At 57.6% G+C, this 14,007-nt stretch overlaps 1 protein-coding gene across 14 annotated transcripts in view; it reads left to right on the plus strand.

Moving 5' to 3' along the window:
• The window catches only part of WDR20 (WD repeat domain 20), a 66,258-nt gene that overhangs the window by 48,682 nt on the left and 3,569 nt on the right, over positions 1-14,007 (plus strand). For 8 of the 14 annotated variants that reach the window (XM_059183153.1, XM_059183147.1, XM_059183149.1 and 5 more), the window contains one exon: positions 5,979-7,238. The exons of 2 other annotated variants lie outside the window; for them this stretch is intronic. In XM_059183153.1, the coding sequence (XP_059039136.1) occupies positions 6,066-7,238 (1,173 nt within the window). In that variant the 5' untranslated portion in view covers positions 5,979-6,065. Of the gene's footprint in view, positions 1-5,978; positions 7,239-14,007 lie in introns of those variants that run through there. 4 more of the 14 variants (XM_059183165.1, XM_059183158.1, XM_059183155.1 and 1 more) reach the window with 2 other exon arrangements.

Here is a 14,007-nt window from a genome sequence, read left to right on the forward strand (position 1 = left end):
AAAGGAGCTCATAATGCTCTACTCCTTAGAGTTTTAGCCTTGAGAAGACTGCATTTGATCCTCCTTTCTATGGCTTTGAAATAATCTTTCCTCACACTTCCTGAGGGAAGCCGCTCTCTTTAAATGTGTTTACAGAAGCAGAGCCCTTAGTCCTGCGTTTTGCTTGTGGCTACATTATGGTTCCCCACCCTCCAGCGGCTGTGGTTTTTGATTTGTTTGCTTCAGTATTTTTGTTATAGATTGATATCTGCATTATAAAATGTATACCCACTGCCCTGGAAATAAATTTTTTCTGCTTGTCACGATGTTAGTAGTAGAAAAGAATAAAAAGACAACTAAAGGGCACCTGGGTAGCTCAGTCGGTTAAGGGTCCCACTCTTGGTTTCAGCTCAGCTCATGATCTCAGGGTTGTGAGATCGAGCCCCGCGTTGGGCTCTGTGCTCAGTGTGGAGTCTGCCTGAGATTCTCTCTCCCTGTCACTCTGCCCTTCTCCCCCCAAAAATAAAAAATAAAAAGACAACTTAGTGCTTTAGAAAATTTTGTCCTAGCAGTGACACTTTAACACGATTATAGATTTATTTTTGTTCTTGCTTTCTTTATTAATTGATTATAGCTGAATCTTGTCTCTTAATGCCGTTGGTGACGGTAATTTTAGTGTTTGATTTGTCCTGGAGCTGTATCAGCAAAGGGAAGGTTTCTTTGGAGTCAGGGTGGGGATCGTGCGGGGCCGCAGGTGAGGACTGGCGGGGGGCTGGTGAGGAGTGTGGGTGTGGAGCCGCTCTGTGACATGCAGAGACGGCGAACCCCCCTCCAGGTTTGGGGTCTGGTTTTCACAAAGATGATTATAGAAATTGGCTCCAAGCATTTTGGAATTTGACTCTAATGGAAGCCCAGTGGCCAAGCCAGGGGACCTCCTAGAGCCCCTCTTAACTGCTGAACCACCTGGCCACCTCCCTACCGTCTTCCCCCTCCCTGAGCTCCTGCCCCGCTCCATCCCCCCTGCTGGTTTTCTGGAAGTGGGTTCACACTCCCCTCTGCTCCTTGCCCTCCACCACCTGTCAGTGTCCCCCGGCTTCTCTGCATCCAGGGAGCTGGGGAGGCTCCTCCCGGAACGAACCCCACCGCCCCCCTCATTGGTCCCTCAGACTCACGCCCTGTGCTCTTCTAAGGAGGCCTCCCTGCTCCTGCTCTGCCTTCCTCAGCCCTGCTGGGGTCACTGCCCCCTCTGACTTTCACTTCAGTGGTTAGACCGAGTCAACCTCAAAGAGTCCATCACAGGACACGGAGGGTCGTTGCCCTGCTGCAGAGCTCCTGGTCTGTGGTGGTCACTCAGCCTCAGCTCTTCCTCGCCTCGTGGGACTTTGGGGTCATGTCCTTAGATGTTCCTTCTGCCCCCCTGATTTTTGTCCTGCTCCCTCTGAGTGGAGCGTCCCCCGTCCTCTTCGTCCACACTGCGCCTTCCTCGGGGATCTTAGGAGGTCACAGATCTGGCTCCCCCTGTTCTCAGCCCACTCCATGAGGACACTTGGGCATCTCCCCAGCATAATCCCACCCCCAGCCTTCCTGTGTGTGGCGGGCGCCTGAGCTCCAGGCCCAGGAGACTCGACGGGCCCCTTCCTCACCCCTCCCCCACTCACCGAAGCCTAAGCCATTGTGAACAGCCCGTCTTGCCATGCACCCAGGGTCACTTTTTGTCCACAGCAATGTCACAGCCTCCTAACTGGTTCCTCCCCACCTGCCCCCCGCCTCCCATCTTCCATTCTGTACCTTCTGTACATTCCTCTTTCTTCGGCCGCTTCCCCTTTCAGAACTTTGCTCCCCGACCGCGGCCACGCCCCCAGTGGAAAGACAGTGTGAGCCACATGTGCAGCCTTACATTTCCTAATAGTACATTAAATAAGCAAAAAGTGGGTGAAATTAAGATTTTGTTTTCTCTATGTACCAAGGTGTTATCTCAACATATATGTAATATGAAACAATGAAGGGGATTGTTGCTGTAGTTTCTCACACCTTCAGAATCCAGTGTGTATCTTACACACGGCACATCTCACCACTTCAGGCACAAATCAAGCGCTCAGAGCTGTGGGAATGGTGACCCAGGGCTTCAGGGTCACGGCCCAGAGCTGCTTAGCCTGAGACTTGGCTGTCCTGAGCCCCAGCTCACCATCCCGGACCTCATTCCCTGCCGCCGCTTGGGTGCTCCAGCCAAACAGGTGCTGTGTGTCCCCGCATCCGCCCGGACAGCTCTGTCCTGGGCCACTGCCCGCACCCTGCACAGTCATTTCCCTGCACCCCCTTCCCTCAGAGGCCACACTTCCACCGAGGCGGTTTTGTCCCGGTGCGTCCGGCTCACAGACCCACCCATACCGGAGAAGTCCAGCTTAACAGGGGCGTCCCGTTACTTAACATGGGGCCTTGAGATTCTCCACCTTTTTTACGAGGTATTTTCAGCAACAGAAATACACCTTTACAGTATAGATACTGGGCTTATGTTTACTGAAAACAGTGTCCAGGTGTTTGTTTCTTAATTAGAAAGAAGGGAGTGAAATGCTTTCTTTCCTCTTCTTTTTTTGTTAAATCCAAACCAGATGATAACCAGAGCTGTTTAAATTCAGTGACTGTCAGCTAGCTGGCCCTAGAGTGGTGCCTCCTGCTCTGGCCTGGGGTCTGAGGCGGGCTCGTCCCGTTCCTGGGAACCAGGGTGAGTGGCCCTGGCCTTGGCTGGGGTCCGTCAGGCCGTGCGTGGCGCAGGGTGGCAGCCCCGCCTCTCCCTGTCCGCCCCGCCTGCTCTGGCTCCCTTCTTTCTCTGGGTTTGCTCCTGCCTCAGCGCCTCGTGGCTGTGGGTCCCTCCGTGAGGTGCTCTTCCGCACGTGCCCTTGGCCTACCGGCGGCGGCTGTCGGCCCGCCCAGCTAGCCTGTGCCGCCCAGCGAGGAGTCCGGCTAGGCTCTCCCGTCTGAGACCGAAGGCGCTCCGGCCTCCTTCCCGCCAGCACGGGGCCTTCTCCCCCTGGTCTGGTTTTCTCCGCAGCTCCTGTCACCCTCGGATCTTACAGATTTCACCGTCTTCTCCTCCCACTTGGCCGCGAATGCCTGCCTGTCCTGATCAGTGCCGCAGCAGCGCCCGGCTCGGATGCGTCTGAGAAGGGACGCGGGGAGGACGCTCGAGCGAGCGGAGGGCGAGCCGGGAGCGCGTGGGGCCGCAGGCGGCCGTCCTGGCCTTTCCGAGCTTCCGTTTCCTGGGGGCGACACGCTCCTCAGATCTGCCTTCCTGGGGGAAGCGGGTGCTCTTACCCTGGTGCGAGTATCGAGTTCTCCCCCCGTGGGCGGCAGCCCGGCTCTGTCTGTCCGATGAAAGTGGAGCTGCCTTTTGCCCCAGCTGTGTGACTGGGAATCCGTCCCGCGGCGTACTCGGACCCACGGGAACTGCCGTGTGTGCCCCGGAAATGGCACATTTCAAGACAAATGACTGTGTTTGCCTCCTTGCGAGTGAATGCTGTGCCGCGTTAGAGAGGAACAGGGACGCGGTCTCGAGACGCGTGCGGAAGCCGTTCCGATGCGGGACGGACAGAGCGAGCAGCCGGGCGCCGGCGCGTCGTCTGTAGCGTGAAGCATGGAGGGCGGACGGATTCGTCCCCATGTTTGCCTTGTCCAGAGGCGAGACGTTCTGGTGAGCGAAACCGGAAGCTTCATGCTGGTGACTCTGGGGACAGGTGAACTGGAATGGAGAAAAGGGATGCGAGTGAGCTCTGCACGCTTCCCTGTGAGTGAGAACAGCTGGCCTGCTCGGGACAGCAGCTGGCCTTGTGGGGTCCTCTCGAGGTTGAAGAACCCATGGGCAGGGCCGCTTGCCTGGGGCCCGGGATGCAGAGTCAGGCCTCCGATGGGAGGTCAGCCCTGCTGTCCCCGTGTGTGTGTGCCGCGTGCCCCAGCCCCGTGGGAGCCCCGGGGAGCGCCCCTCGAGGTGGATGCTTTGGGCACGCCCGCCCGAGCGCCTGACCTGCCGGGGGCGGGGGCCTCCGCGGCTGAGCCGGCCCCGGCGTCTGGCCTGCTGGCGTCTGTGGCTGCCTGCTCTGCTGCCCCGGATTCCCAGGTGCTCCGGGCTCAGGAGAGGGAGGCTTGGGCGTTTGGCCATAAGTTACATGCATGTATCTACTTAGGGTCCTCTCCATGCACCTGTTTAATAGGGAAGGAAGTGTCTACGTCTGTGTTGTCCCAGTGGCGTTTGTTGGAACGACAGTGTTGTCATTCTTTGTCTTCCCGCCTCCCACTTTTGGAACAATACCCTGTTTACCTGGTGGGATCACAGTTTTGGAGTCTAATGGAAGTATTTTTGTTGCATCTTTTTCAGCCAAAAATAAAATTTTCTCTTAAGCATTGCGCTGGAAGTTTCGATGTCCGTCCTCAAAAATTTCCACACAGGATTGCGTGGCTGTGGTGTTCTGTTGGCAAGACCACAGTCAGTCCGGCTGCGGACACGTGTGAGGGGCAGGAACCGAGAGCCATGGTGTTGGCTGCCAGCACGAGGTAGCTCTGGGGCCGCCTGACCAGGCCACCCCCCCACCCCCCCCCGACACGGGACAGCCACGGTGGCCTGGGTCCAGCGGGGACAGCACGGTCTGACGTGGGGGCAGCCCCCACAGGAGGAGAGCCCTGTTCTGACCTCTTAAGGAAGAAGCAGTGAAGGCCTCGGAAACCCTGCCGGAGTAGGTGCTGGGTTAGGTTGTTGGCATCGGCGTAGGTAGGAGGGCAAGGAGGGCAAGGAGGCAGGGGATGAGGACTTGGGCGGCGCCCCGTGGGGCAGTTGGCTGTGTCACCTGCAGCCCTGGTGTACCATAGGGGGCCGGCGTCTCTTCTCGTGCGTGCCGCACGGGGTGTCCCTTCTTCTCCCTGCCCGGGGCCTGCTATTCTGCACCTTGTGCAGTCCATCTTTGAAAAAAAAAATGAGTGATTTTATGTTCTTTGCTTTTCTGTGAAGACACAGCACGCTCAGCACAGCTGTGCAAAGCCAGGGAGTTTGGGGGTGGTGCAGGCGGGGAGGTTTACCTCGGTGCCCCAAGGCTCAGGCCCCAGAGTCCCAGCCAGGAGGGGCAGTGGTTGTGTTTAACTGACCCTGAGGCACCCAGTTCCCAGGCAGCTGGCGGCGGAGAGGGTTTGGCAGGAGGCGTTTCCAGAAACTTGGGAGTGTTGGGAACTTCTGGTCGGCTTCTGGGGATGTGCTTTGGGACCCGGCAGCCTGGAGCGGACCTGGGGGGAGCCGCTGTGCCAGGGAGCCCCACAGCAAGGTCTGCGAGTGGGGACGCACGCGTGTTGTGCCTTTGGGTGCTTTTTACTTTGGCCTTTTGCTGTTTTGGTTTTAAAGACAAGACTCCGGTGCCTGTGAGAGGAACAGAAATGAGCGTGGCGTGGCAGTGATTAGGTCCATCCTCCTGAGTTCACCGTCTTTTTATTTTGTTGAACACCACGAAGAAGCTTCGGAGGAACTGCTTTTCAGGATGCATGCAGGACAGCGAGTCTGAGCTGGGAAGTTTGAGGGAAGCTGGCGGGTGCGCTCCTGCCAGGGGCTGCGCGCTGGTACCTGCCCCCACCCCCGGAGCAGCCAGAGCAGCCGGAGCAGGGGGCAGGCGTAGGTGGCACGGGACTTAGGTGCTGATGAAACGCAGAGCGGCCTCGGAGGGAGGGCGATGGGGTAGGTGCCAGGAAGCACAGACTCCGATGGGCACGGGGTCGGCTCTCAGCTGTGTGTGGTGAATGACTGACTCCCTCCGCGAAAGCCAGTGGCCTCGCACCCAAGTGCAGTTCTAGAAAGTAGTTCTACAGGGGGCCCCAGTGCTCTTCGCTGGCTTAGCTGACCGCGGGATAGTGTGCAGTGCCTGGATGGACCCTTCCCTCCTCACCGAGAAGCAGATGAGTTTCTTGCTGGAAACGTAGACCGTTAAAGCTTCTCCATTGTGATAACTTGTTCTCCTTTGTCTTCACAGAGACTAATAGACAAGTCACGCGTAACCTGTGTCAAATGGGTTCCCGGTTCGGAAAGCCTTTTCCTAGTAGCCCACGCGAGTGGGAGCATGTACTTGTATAACGTGGAGCACACTTGTGGCACCACAGCCCCCCACTACCAGCTCCTGAAGCAGGGCGAGAGCTTCGCCGTGCACACTTGCAAGAGCAAATCCACGAGGAACCCTCTCCTTAAGTGGACCGTGGGCGAGGGGGCCCTCAACGAGTTTGCTTTCTCCCCAGATGGCAAGTTCTTGGCCTGCGTGAGCCAGGACGGGTTTCTGCGGGTGTTCAACTTTGACTCGGTGGAGTTGCATGGCACAATGCGGAGCTACTTCGGAGGCCTGCTGTGCGTGTGCTGGAGCCCGGACGGCAAGTACATCGTGACGGGCGGCGAGGACGACCTGGTGACCGTCTGGGCCTTCGGAGACTGCCGGGTGATCGCCCGAGGCCACGGGCACAAATCCTGGGTCAGTGTTGTGGCGTTCGACCCCTACACCACGAGTGTGGAAGAGAGCGACCCCATGGAGTTCAGCGGCAGTGACGAGGACTTCCAGGACCTCCTCCATTTCGGCCGCGACCGGGCCAACAGTACACAGTCGCGGCTGTCCAAACGGAACTCTGCCGAGAGCCGCCCCGTCAGCGTGACGTACCGGTTCGGCTCGGTGGGCCAGGACACGCAGCTCTGCCTCTGGGACCTCACGGAAGACATCCTTTTCCCTCACCAGCCCCTCTCGAGAGCAAGGACACACACCAATGTCATGAACGCCACGAGCCCTCCTGCCGGCAGCACGGGGAACAGCGTCACGACGCCCGGCAGCTCCGCGCCCCCGCCCCTGCCCCGCTCCAACAGCCTCCCCCACTCCACCGTCTCCAGCGCCGGCAGCAAGAGCAGCGTGGCCGACGGCGCCGTCGCTTCTGGGGTCAGCAAATTCGCGACGCTCTCCCTGCACGACCGGAAGGACAGGCACCACGAGAAAGACCACAAGCGAAACCACAGCATGGGACACATTTCTAGCAAGAGCAGCGACAAACTGAACCTGGTTACTAAAACCAAAACGGACCCAGCTAAAACCCTGGGGACGCCCCTGTGTCCTCGGATGGAAGACGTCCCCTTGTTAGAGCCGCTCATCTGTAAAAAGATAGCGCATGAAAGACTGACTGTGTTAATTTTTCTTGAAGACTGTCTAGTCACTGCTTGTCAGGAGGGATTTATTTGCACATGGGGAAGGCCTGGTAAAGTGGTAAGTTTTAATCCTTAATGCTGCACCAGATCTAGAACTCGAATAGGTAGAGATTTTTTTCCTTGCGGGAGGGTGGGGTGTACGATGAATGTGATGGCACTTCCTACTCTCGATGTAAATCTCAATGCGCCAGAGCCATAATTTTGGATACTGCATGCCATGTAATTCTGAATCATTTGATAATTCAACTTAGAACGTTTAAAAAAAATATAATCAAACTAATTGCCAGCCAAGTCAGTCACCCTCCTGGGAGTATATAGAGTCCCAAGGTTAGCGCTCCTGTATTAGACTATTTCGACTTTAGGAAAATCATGACAGTGTGGGGAAACAATGACTTTAAAATGCTAAAATTAAAACTTCTGCTTTAACTGGAATATTTTTGCTTAACTACTCAATTAGAATGTTGTACACCTGATCAGAGTGTGTGTTCAGTATGGACGGCCATTAATTGTCATTTCTAGTCCAGTTTTTATCTTAATCATAAAATGTTTAGGAATCTATGAAATTTAACTTTAGGAACAAAGCATTCAGCAGGGTTGATTGATATTATTTTTACATTGTTCTGGCAATCCACAGAAAGAGAAGAGCCTTAATTTTTAAAACCCATTTTAGTCATTTTATGACAATTAAAATTGTTTAATAAACATCTTTTTTCAAAGAAGCAGTTTGTAGCACTTTGATTGAGGTTCGGTGCACTGACGAAAATCCCCTCGGCCCCGGAGCCTGGCCAGCTCCCGGGAGCCACGGGCTGAGGACGGGCGCCAGCAGCAGGTGTCGGCGGGGGGGGGTGCCTCTTGCCACGTGAGCCAAGACCTTGGCCATTGGACGCGCTTTGCTTATGTTTTTTCCAACAAGGGAAAGGAGGTTTTGGTTCCTTCTACGATTTTCTGTGGGTTTTTGTTGTTGCTGATGTTGTTTTTGGTCAAAAAGGCCCAACTATAGGCCTGGCACAGACTCTCTGGTCTTATTTTGTAAAGACTGACAGACACTGTCCCCCACCCCAGGTTCCAAGTGCTTCCCGAGGGGACCCCGCCCAGGGTTGGAGGCACAGGGGGCCAGTTGCCCCCTTGCATTACTGGGTGGCTGTCATGATCCCGCCCGCTCGGGCTCCGTCCTCACTGGCTTCCGGCTGGGCTGCCTCCCCCCCGCACTGGTGCGCGGCCGCCTGAGCCCCCTCTGGCTGGACGCCGAGCCACGTCCACGGGGGCCGGCGGCTGCGCGGGGAGTTTCAGAGTCCAGTTTCACAGGGAAGGAGCTGGTTCTTTGGCCTACGTATTATATGTCAAGATGGTGATTATCTTATTTGTTAACTTACTTTGATTGTTCTGGTTTGTTTTCTGTTCTGCACACCTTTGTTGTTAAACGTAGAGACGCTGATCATTCACACCCGTTTGAGTAGTGGATGCGATTCAGCAAAGAGGACACGTGCTCTGGGCTTGGAGCCGGAGCTCTGTGTGCTGGAACACGGCCCGCAGCCCCCTGGGAGGCCGGACCCTACTTCCCTGGGCCTGCTTAGCGCCCTGCAACCCTCAGCTCACTTTCCACCCGCCCCTTCCACGGGAGGGCCTTCTGTTCCGATCGTGGGGTTCCGAGATCGCGGTGTTCCGAAGTGCGCCGGCCTTCCAGGTGCACCCCGCCCCCCCGTTTATGCATGACGTCATGGGTGTATGTTCATGTTCTGTTTACTCTTAAGTTGTTGTGGTCCTTTGTTCCTAAATGTTAACCGGCAGCAAAGACAGCCATGCTTGTGGACTGTTCAACTTTGGAGGCTAAACTGGGACGTCGGTTGGAGAGAATCAGAACCAGGCACCCCAGGTGCAATTTTATGTACCGACGTAGGTTTAGAAATTTCAGTTCAAATGCTTCTGAGGCCTTGAGTATGCAGTTTCAGAGTTCAGGACTGAGTGGCCCAGGCAGAGTGGCCCGTCCCAGGTAAGTAGCGTTTATGGGGAAGCTTCTTGGGACCGTTGGACTCAGCACAGCTCCCTGCGTTGCCGGTGGGTCGGCCGCGGTGCGCCCTGGGGCCGCGGGCTTTCTGGCCGCTTTCACCCTCTGGCGCCCTCCGCTGCCCACTGCGACATGGGCACTTGGGGCGGGGGGAGGCAAGAGGAGATTATTGTTCCCTCCCAGGCAAGCTCTGAAATGGAAGCCCGTGGGGTCACCACCCCCCAGCTCCCACCCCGGTTTTTGAAACCGTGGTCATGTCACAGTTTGGGGTTTGGGGCTTGGTCAGTGTTGTTCTTCTAGTTCCCGCTGGTGATCGTATCCTGAACGTCTGTCTGTCCTGCTCTGGGGCCCGTTGCTGGGGGTGAGGTGCTGCCGAGGGCCGCATGGCCCTCTGGCACCTCTGACAGCCGCCCCCCTTTCTTCACCAGCCACTGAGCCGCTGAGCCACTGTCCCGCTGTCAGGAGGACAGAACGCAGGGTGTCCTCCGAGACCAAGCCGAGAGCAGCCTGGAGCTGCCCACAGCTTGAGGAGCAGGGGGCACTGGAGAGGCAGGCAGGGCCACCCCGGGACTGGCTTCCGACGGGGACGTGTGCTGCCCCCCAGGAGATGGGGGTTCCTGGTCTCAGGTACAGAAGGCCCAGGGCCGGGTGGCTTCCATGGTGACTTGAGCACACCTGGGGAGCGCTTTTCTAGTTTTCTAGTTTCCTCACCGAACCTTGAGCTTCATGGAAACTGTTCAGTGTTCTTGCTTCAACATTATCTGGGCAAGAACAGCTTCACTCGCCTCACCCCGGGATGAGCTCGCTGCTGGCAAGAGAGGCTGCTCCTCGGCCGCCACGGCCGTCTGCCTGCGCCCACGGAAGGCACAGCCCAGGGGGCTCTCGACCCCTGCTCCCCCCGGCCTGCATGCAGGGACCCCAGCACTGCTCTGAGATTCTTCTCTTCCTCAGAGGCCAGGGGACTGAAGTCCCTGAGAGGGCCGGACAAGGAAGCCTTTGGAAAACTCTGCCTTCTTTTTCTTCTTTTTTTTTTTTGTAAGATTTTATTTATTTATTAGGCGGCGATCACAAGCAGACAGAGGAGGGGAAGCAGGCTCCCCGCTGAGCAGAGAGTCCAACGCAGGGCTCGATCCCAGAACCCTAGGACCATGACCTGAGCCGAAGGCAGAGGCTTTAACCCACTGAGCCACCCAGGCGCCCCAACCCTGCCTTCTCTTAAGAGCAAATGTATAAGAGGGAGTAGACAGACTCTTGACAAATAATTGATACCTTTGGGTTCTAAGTTCACTTAAATAGTGGTAAAGAATCTTAATTTTGTCTTCTAGAGCATTTTGGAAGTGTTCTGTGAGCCATTGCCTTGGGACTGAGGATAGATACCCAGGACAGGACAGGGGAGGGGAGGAAACAGGAGTAAGCTATCACCAGCGTTACTGCCCGAGCCGCTCCGAAGCCACTAGCAAGAGAACGTCAGGAAACTGGACCGTCTTACGGACACGCGCATACGTCCCAGTGGGACTCAGGTGTTCTGCTCCACTGTTGCCTAACACCCCAGTCCTGCCCCAGTTCCCCCACTTGCCCCGCTTCCTGTGGTGCATCTTGAATTTCAAAGGCCCCGTCACGTGTTGAGTTGGCGCGGAAATGGGGGAAGCTGCTTTGTCAGAGTCGGACCTGCATCCGGGGCTTCCTCCCCTCCGGCCTTGGCGGGGAGGTGCTTGGTTTTTTGTCGGGGAAAGGCCGCAGGGCCAGGGAGGGCTGGAGAAGGAATCCTTTGGGAAACCCCGATGCGTTTGTGTGCCTGACAGGGCGAGAAAGACCTAGAAGCAGAGTCCCCATGTCTTTTCCGGGAGAGAGACCCGGAGCACAGCGTCCCTTCTGCGCCCGAGGGCTCGGCAGAGGCCAACCAGCCGATGGCCCCGATGGACTTCCTGGTGCTGCTGGGTGTGTGCATGAGTGACCGGGCGTGTCAGCCACCCCAGGAACACCGCAGGGACCGGGCGCCGAAGGCCGTCTTCGTCTGCATGCCTGTCGTGGTGGGCTGCCGGGGACTGTCGTCTGTTGGGGTCGTCATGGGGCTCAGCTCCATGACCCCAGGCATGGCCCCTGAGTGCGGACAGCAGTCCGGAGAGCGGAGTCCGGGGCTCGTATTGAAAAGCACTTGTGTTCAGAGCCCAAGTTCAAAGCTGTGTGAGAATGCCCCCCGCCCCCCAGAGTGGAGGGCAGAGTCCGCCCCCCGCCCCCGGTATTAACTCTGAGTCGTTGCTGCTCCTGTTCTGTGACTTGGTGTCCTCACACTGCTGCCACCCAGTCTGAGTGTAAAAGGAAGAATTTCCTGCAGTTTTTACTTCTGTACGCCTGAGTTTATTAAAGACTGCTACGTTAGGTGACCTTGTATAAAATGGTACGATTATTTACCTTTAATGAAAGTCAAAGGTAAAATAATGTATTTCCTTTTTTACGTTTTCATCTAATTTCTTGATGAATAAATTCGATAAAGAGCCTTCCTAACATGAAATGTTGATAAATTAAGTTACGATATTCGTTAAAATGTTACAGTAGTTACTGAAGCTTTAATATCAGTACTGTTAATTTATCACTTTAAGAAAATCATGTTTCTGTTTCCCTGTCTTGGTTTTTGGCTCTTCTCGTCGCTGTCACAGCTCGAGACTCGCGCGTGTATCTGGGCGGGAGGGCTGCAGCCGTGTGTGCGCAGACGGGCACTACATGAGCGGGGCAGGCGTGCAAGTGCACGGTTTGGGGCTGGCCATTTCCCAGCAGGGCTTCACACAGTCTCCATGAGCCAAAAAAGAAAACTTCTAAATGCTGTAAAATTACAGGCTTTGTGAGTGTTTATAGAGCACGTAGCCATGAATTTCTGCCTCCCGTTGCCAGCTCGGAGTTCCTTGTAATGAGACGCGCGGTTTGTGGGATCAGAGGCCCTGACCGTTGCGTGTGGCCCTCATCTCCCTGACTCCTGGCCGGGCAGGGGCAGCTGGTAGCCCCGTGGCTGCGCCTGGCGGAGGCCCTGTGAACCGCAGGGCCGACCCTTGGAAGGCGCCCTGGCTGCCAGCTGGCCCCGGGACCCTGCACACCCAGTGGCCACCCAGCCGGCAGGCTTCCGTGGGAGCTCTTTCCCTGGGCAGGCGGGCTGGGGCGAGAGGGTCCTTGCCCTCCTCCTGGTCTTGAATGGCGTGCGGGGCGAGCTGGCAGCTTGGTCAGTGCGGGGAGGGCCCGCGGTCTGGTCCCTGCAGAAAGGGCCGGTGAGGGAAGGCCCATGGAGGGTGCCAAGAGTTGGCCACTCACACTGTCCTGCTCTGAAGGGTCCCTTCCCTCTCCGCAGCGCCCTGACGTCCGCGACCCTGAACGCCTCAAGGCCAGGAGCCCGGCCTAGATCTGCAAGTCCCCCGGCCGTGAGAGGCAGACGTGGGGCCGAGCCCCTGGGCCGTGCTCCCACCTGACGCGAGACAGCGGAGCCTGGGGCTCGGGGCTGCCAGGGCCTCAGGAAGCTCCTCCAGGGGGTCGACCCCAGCATCTTCCCGACGGGGCCGGCCTCCCGAGCCTCTGCCACCAGGCTGCCGATCAGAGGAGACGGCCTCGGCCTCCGCCCTCACACGGGCCGCCTCGGATCTCCTGGAGCGGGAGCCCTAGGGTTTTCCCGAGTGCGGAGTGGATTTTAAACCCGTACCTGTTAGGTCAACAGCAAGTTTAAAAAGATACACACGACACTTCATCTTTTCAAAATAGTTAGTTTGTGCCTTGCGAAAAGACTCTAGGCCCGTCTTCCGCGGGCGCCTGCCTGTCGAAACTCCTGAATCTGGACCAGGGGGTCCCAAGAGGGTCGGAGCCCCCGGAGGCACTCAGCCCATCCCCCCTCTAGTGTCGGTGGCCTCCAGACCAGCCTCTCGTGTTGGGTGGGCCCCTCTGGAGAGGCTTTAGGGACACCCAAGAGGGTCCCCTCCCCCAGCCACCGGACGTGGGGCCCAAGGGTAAGAAGAGTGCGGGCCTGGTCTGCAGGCCCCTTCTCAGAGTGGCCCTCACACACTTGTGCCCAAGAGCACCTTTTTCCCGGACGTCCGACAAGAGCGTCACCTTCCCCCGGCCTTGGAGGCCAGGTTGAGGGGCCTCTGGGGAAATGTGTCACCTTTGGTGTAACCTGTCACTGGGCAGCTGGAGGCTGCCACAGGAACACGGTCCGCTGCCAGAGCGTGCAGGGGCTCTGGGGCGGGGAGGGGGCCGAGGCCCTGCTTGGCCCACTTCCCATGCCTGGCTCGGGGGCTCTGGGGCCTCGGCCCCGCCGGGCATGTGGTCTGGGTCCTGTGAGCGGCGAGGCCCTGGCGGCAGGGGGAGCGCATCCACGGCTGGAAGCTCCTGGAGGAAGGCAGCCTGGTGACATCCCGCCGACTCCGGGCCATCTCTAAGGGGACATCGCTTTACAAATGATATTTGCCTTTTAGTCTCTGTGTGACCAAGAGCTGGAGTATCTCATCCCTTACTTTTCAGTGAGGTCTCTAGCGGGGATAAAACGGCCACTCTAGTGAGAGCAGCAGATCAAATACCAGGTTCAAGAGTCATCCCTCGACCTCTAACAGCTACCCGGGGGCCCGAGAGGATGGGCGCTCACGCAGCGAGTCGCCGCCGCCCGCTGTCCGCTGTCCGGTGGGTCAGCGCCATGCAGGCCAGCCGGGCCCGAGTCTCCTTCCTCCCACCGAAGTCACCAGGGAGGATGCCCACAGCAAGCCCTCCTCCGGAGCAGGCGGCCCGGGCCGCAGCTGGGCCCCGCACGTCCGCGGGGCTTCCTCGCGATGGCCGTCTCAGGTCTTTGATG

Source organism: Mustela lutreola, chromosome 7 (assembly GCF_030435805.1).
Source record: "Mustela lutreola isolate mMusLut2 chromosome 7, mMusLut2.pri, whole genome shotgun sequence".
Lineage (NCBI taxonomy): Eukaryota > Metazoa > Chordata > Mammalia > Carnivora > Mustelidae > Mustela > Mustela lutreola.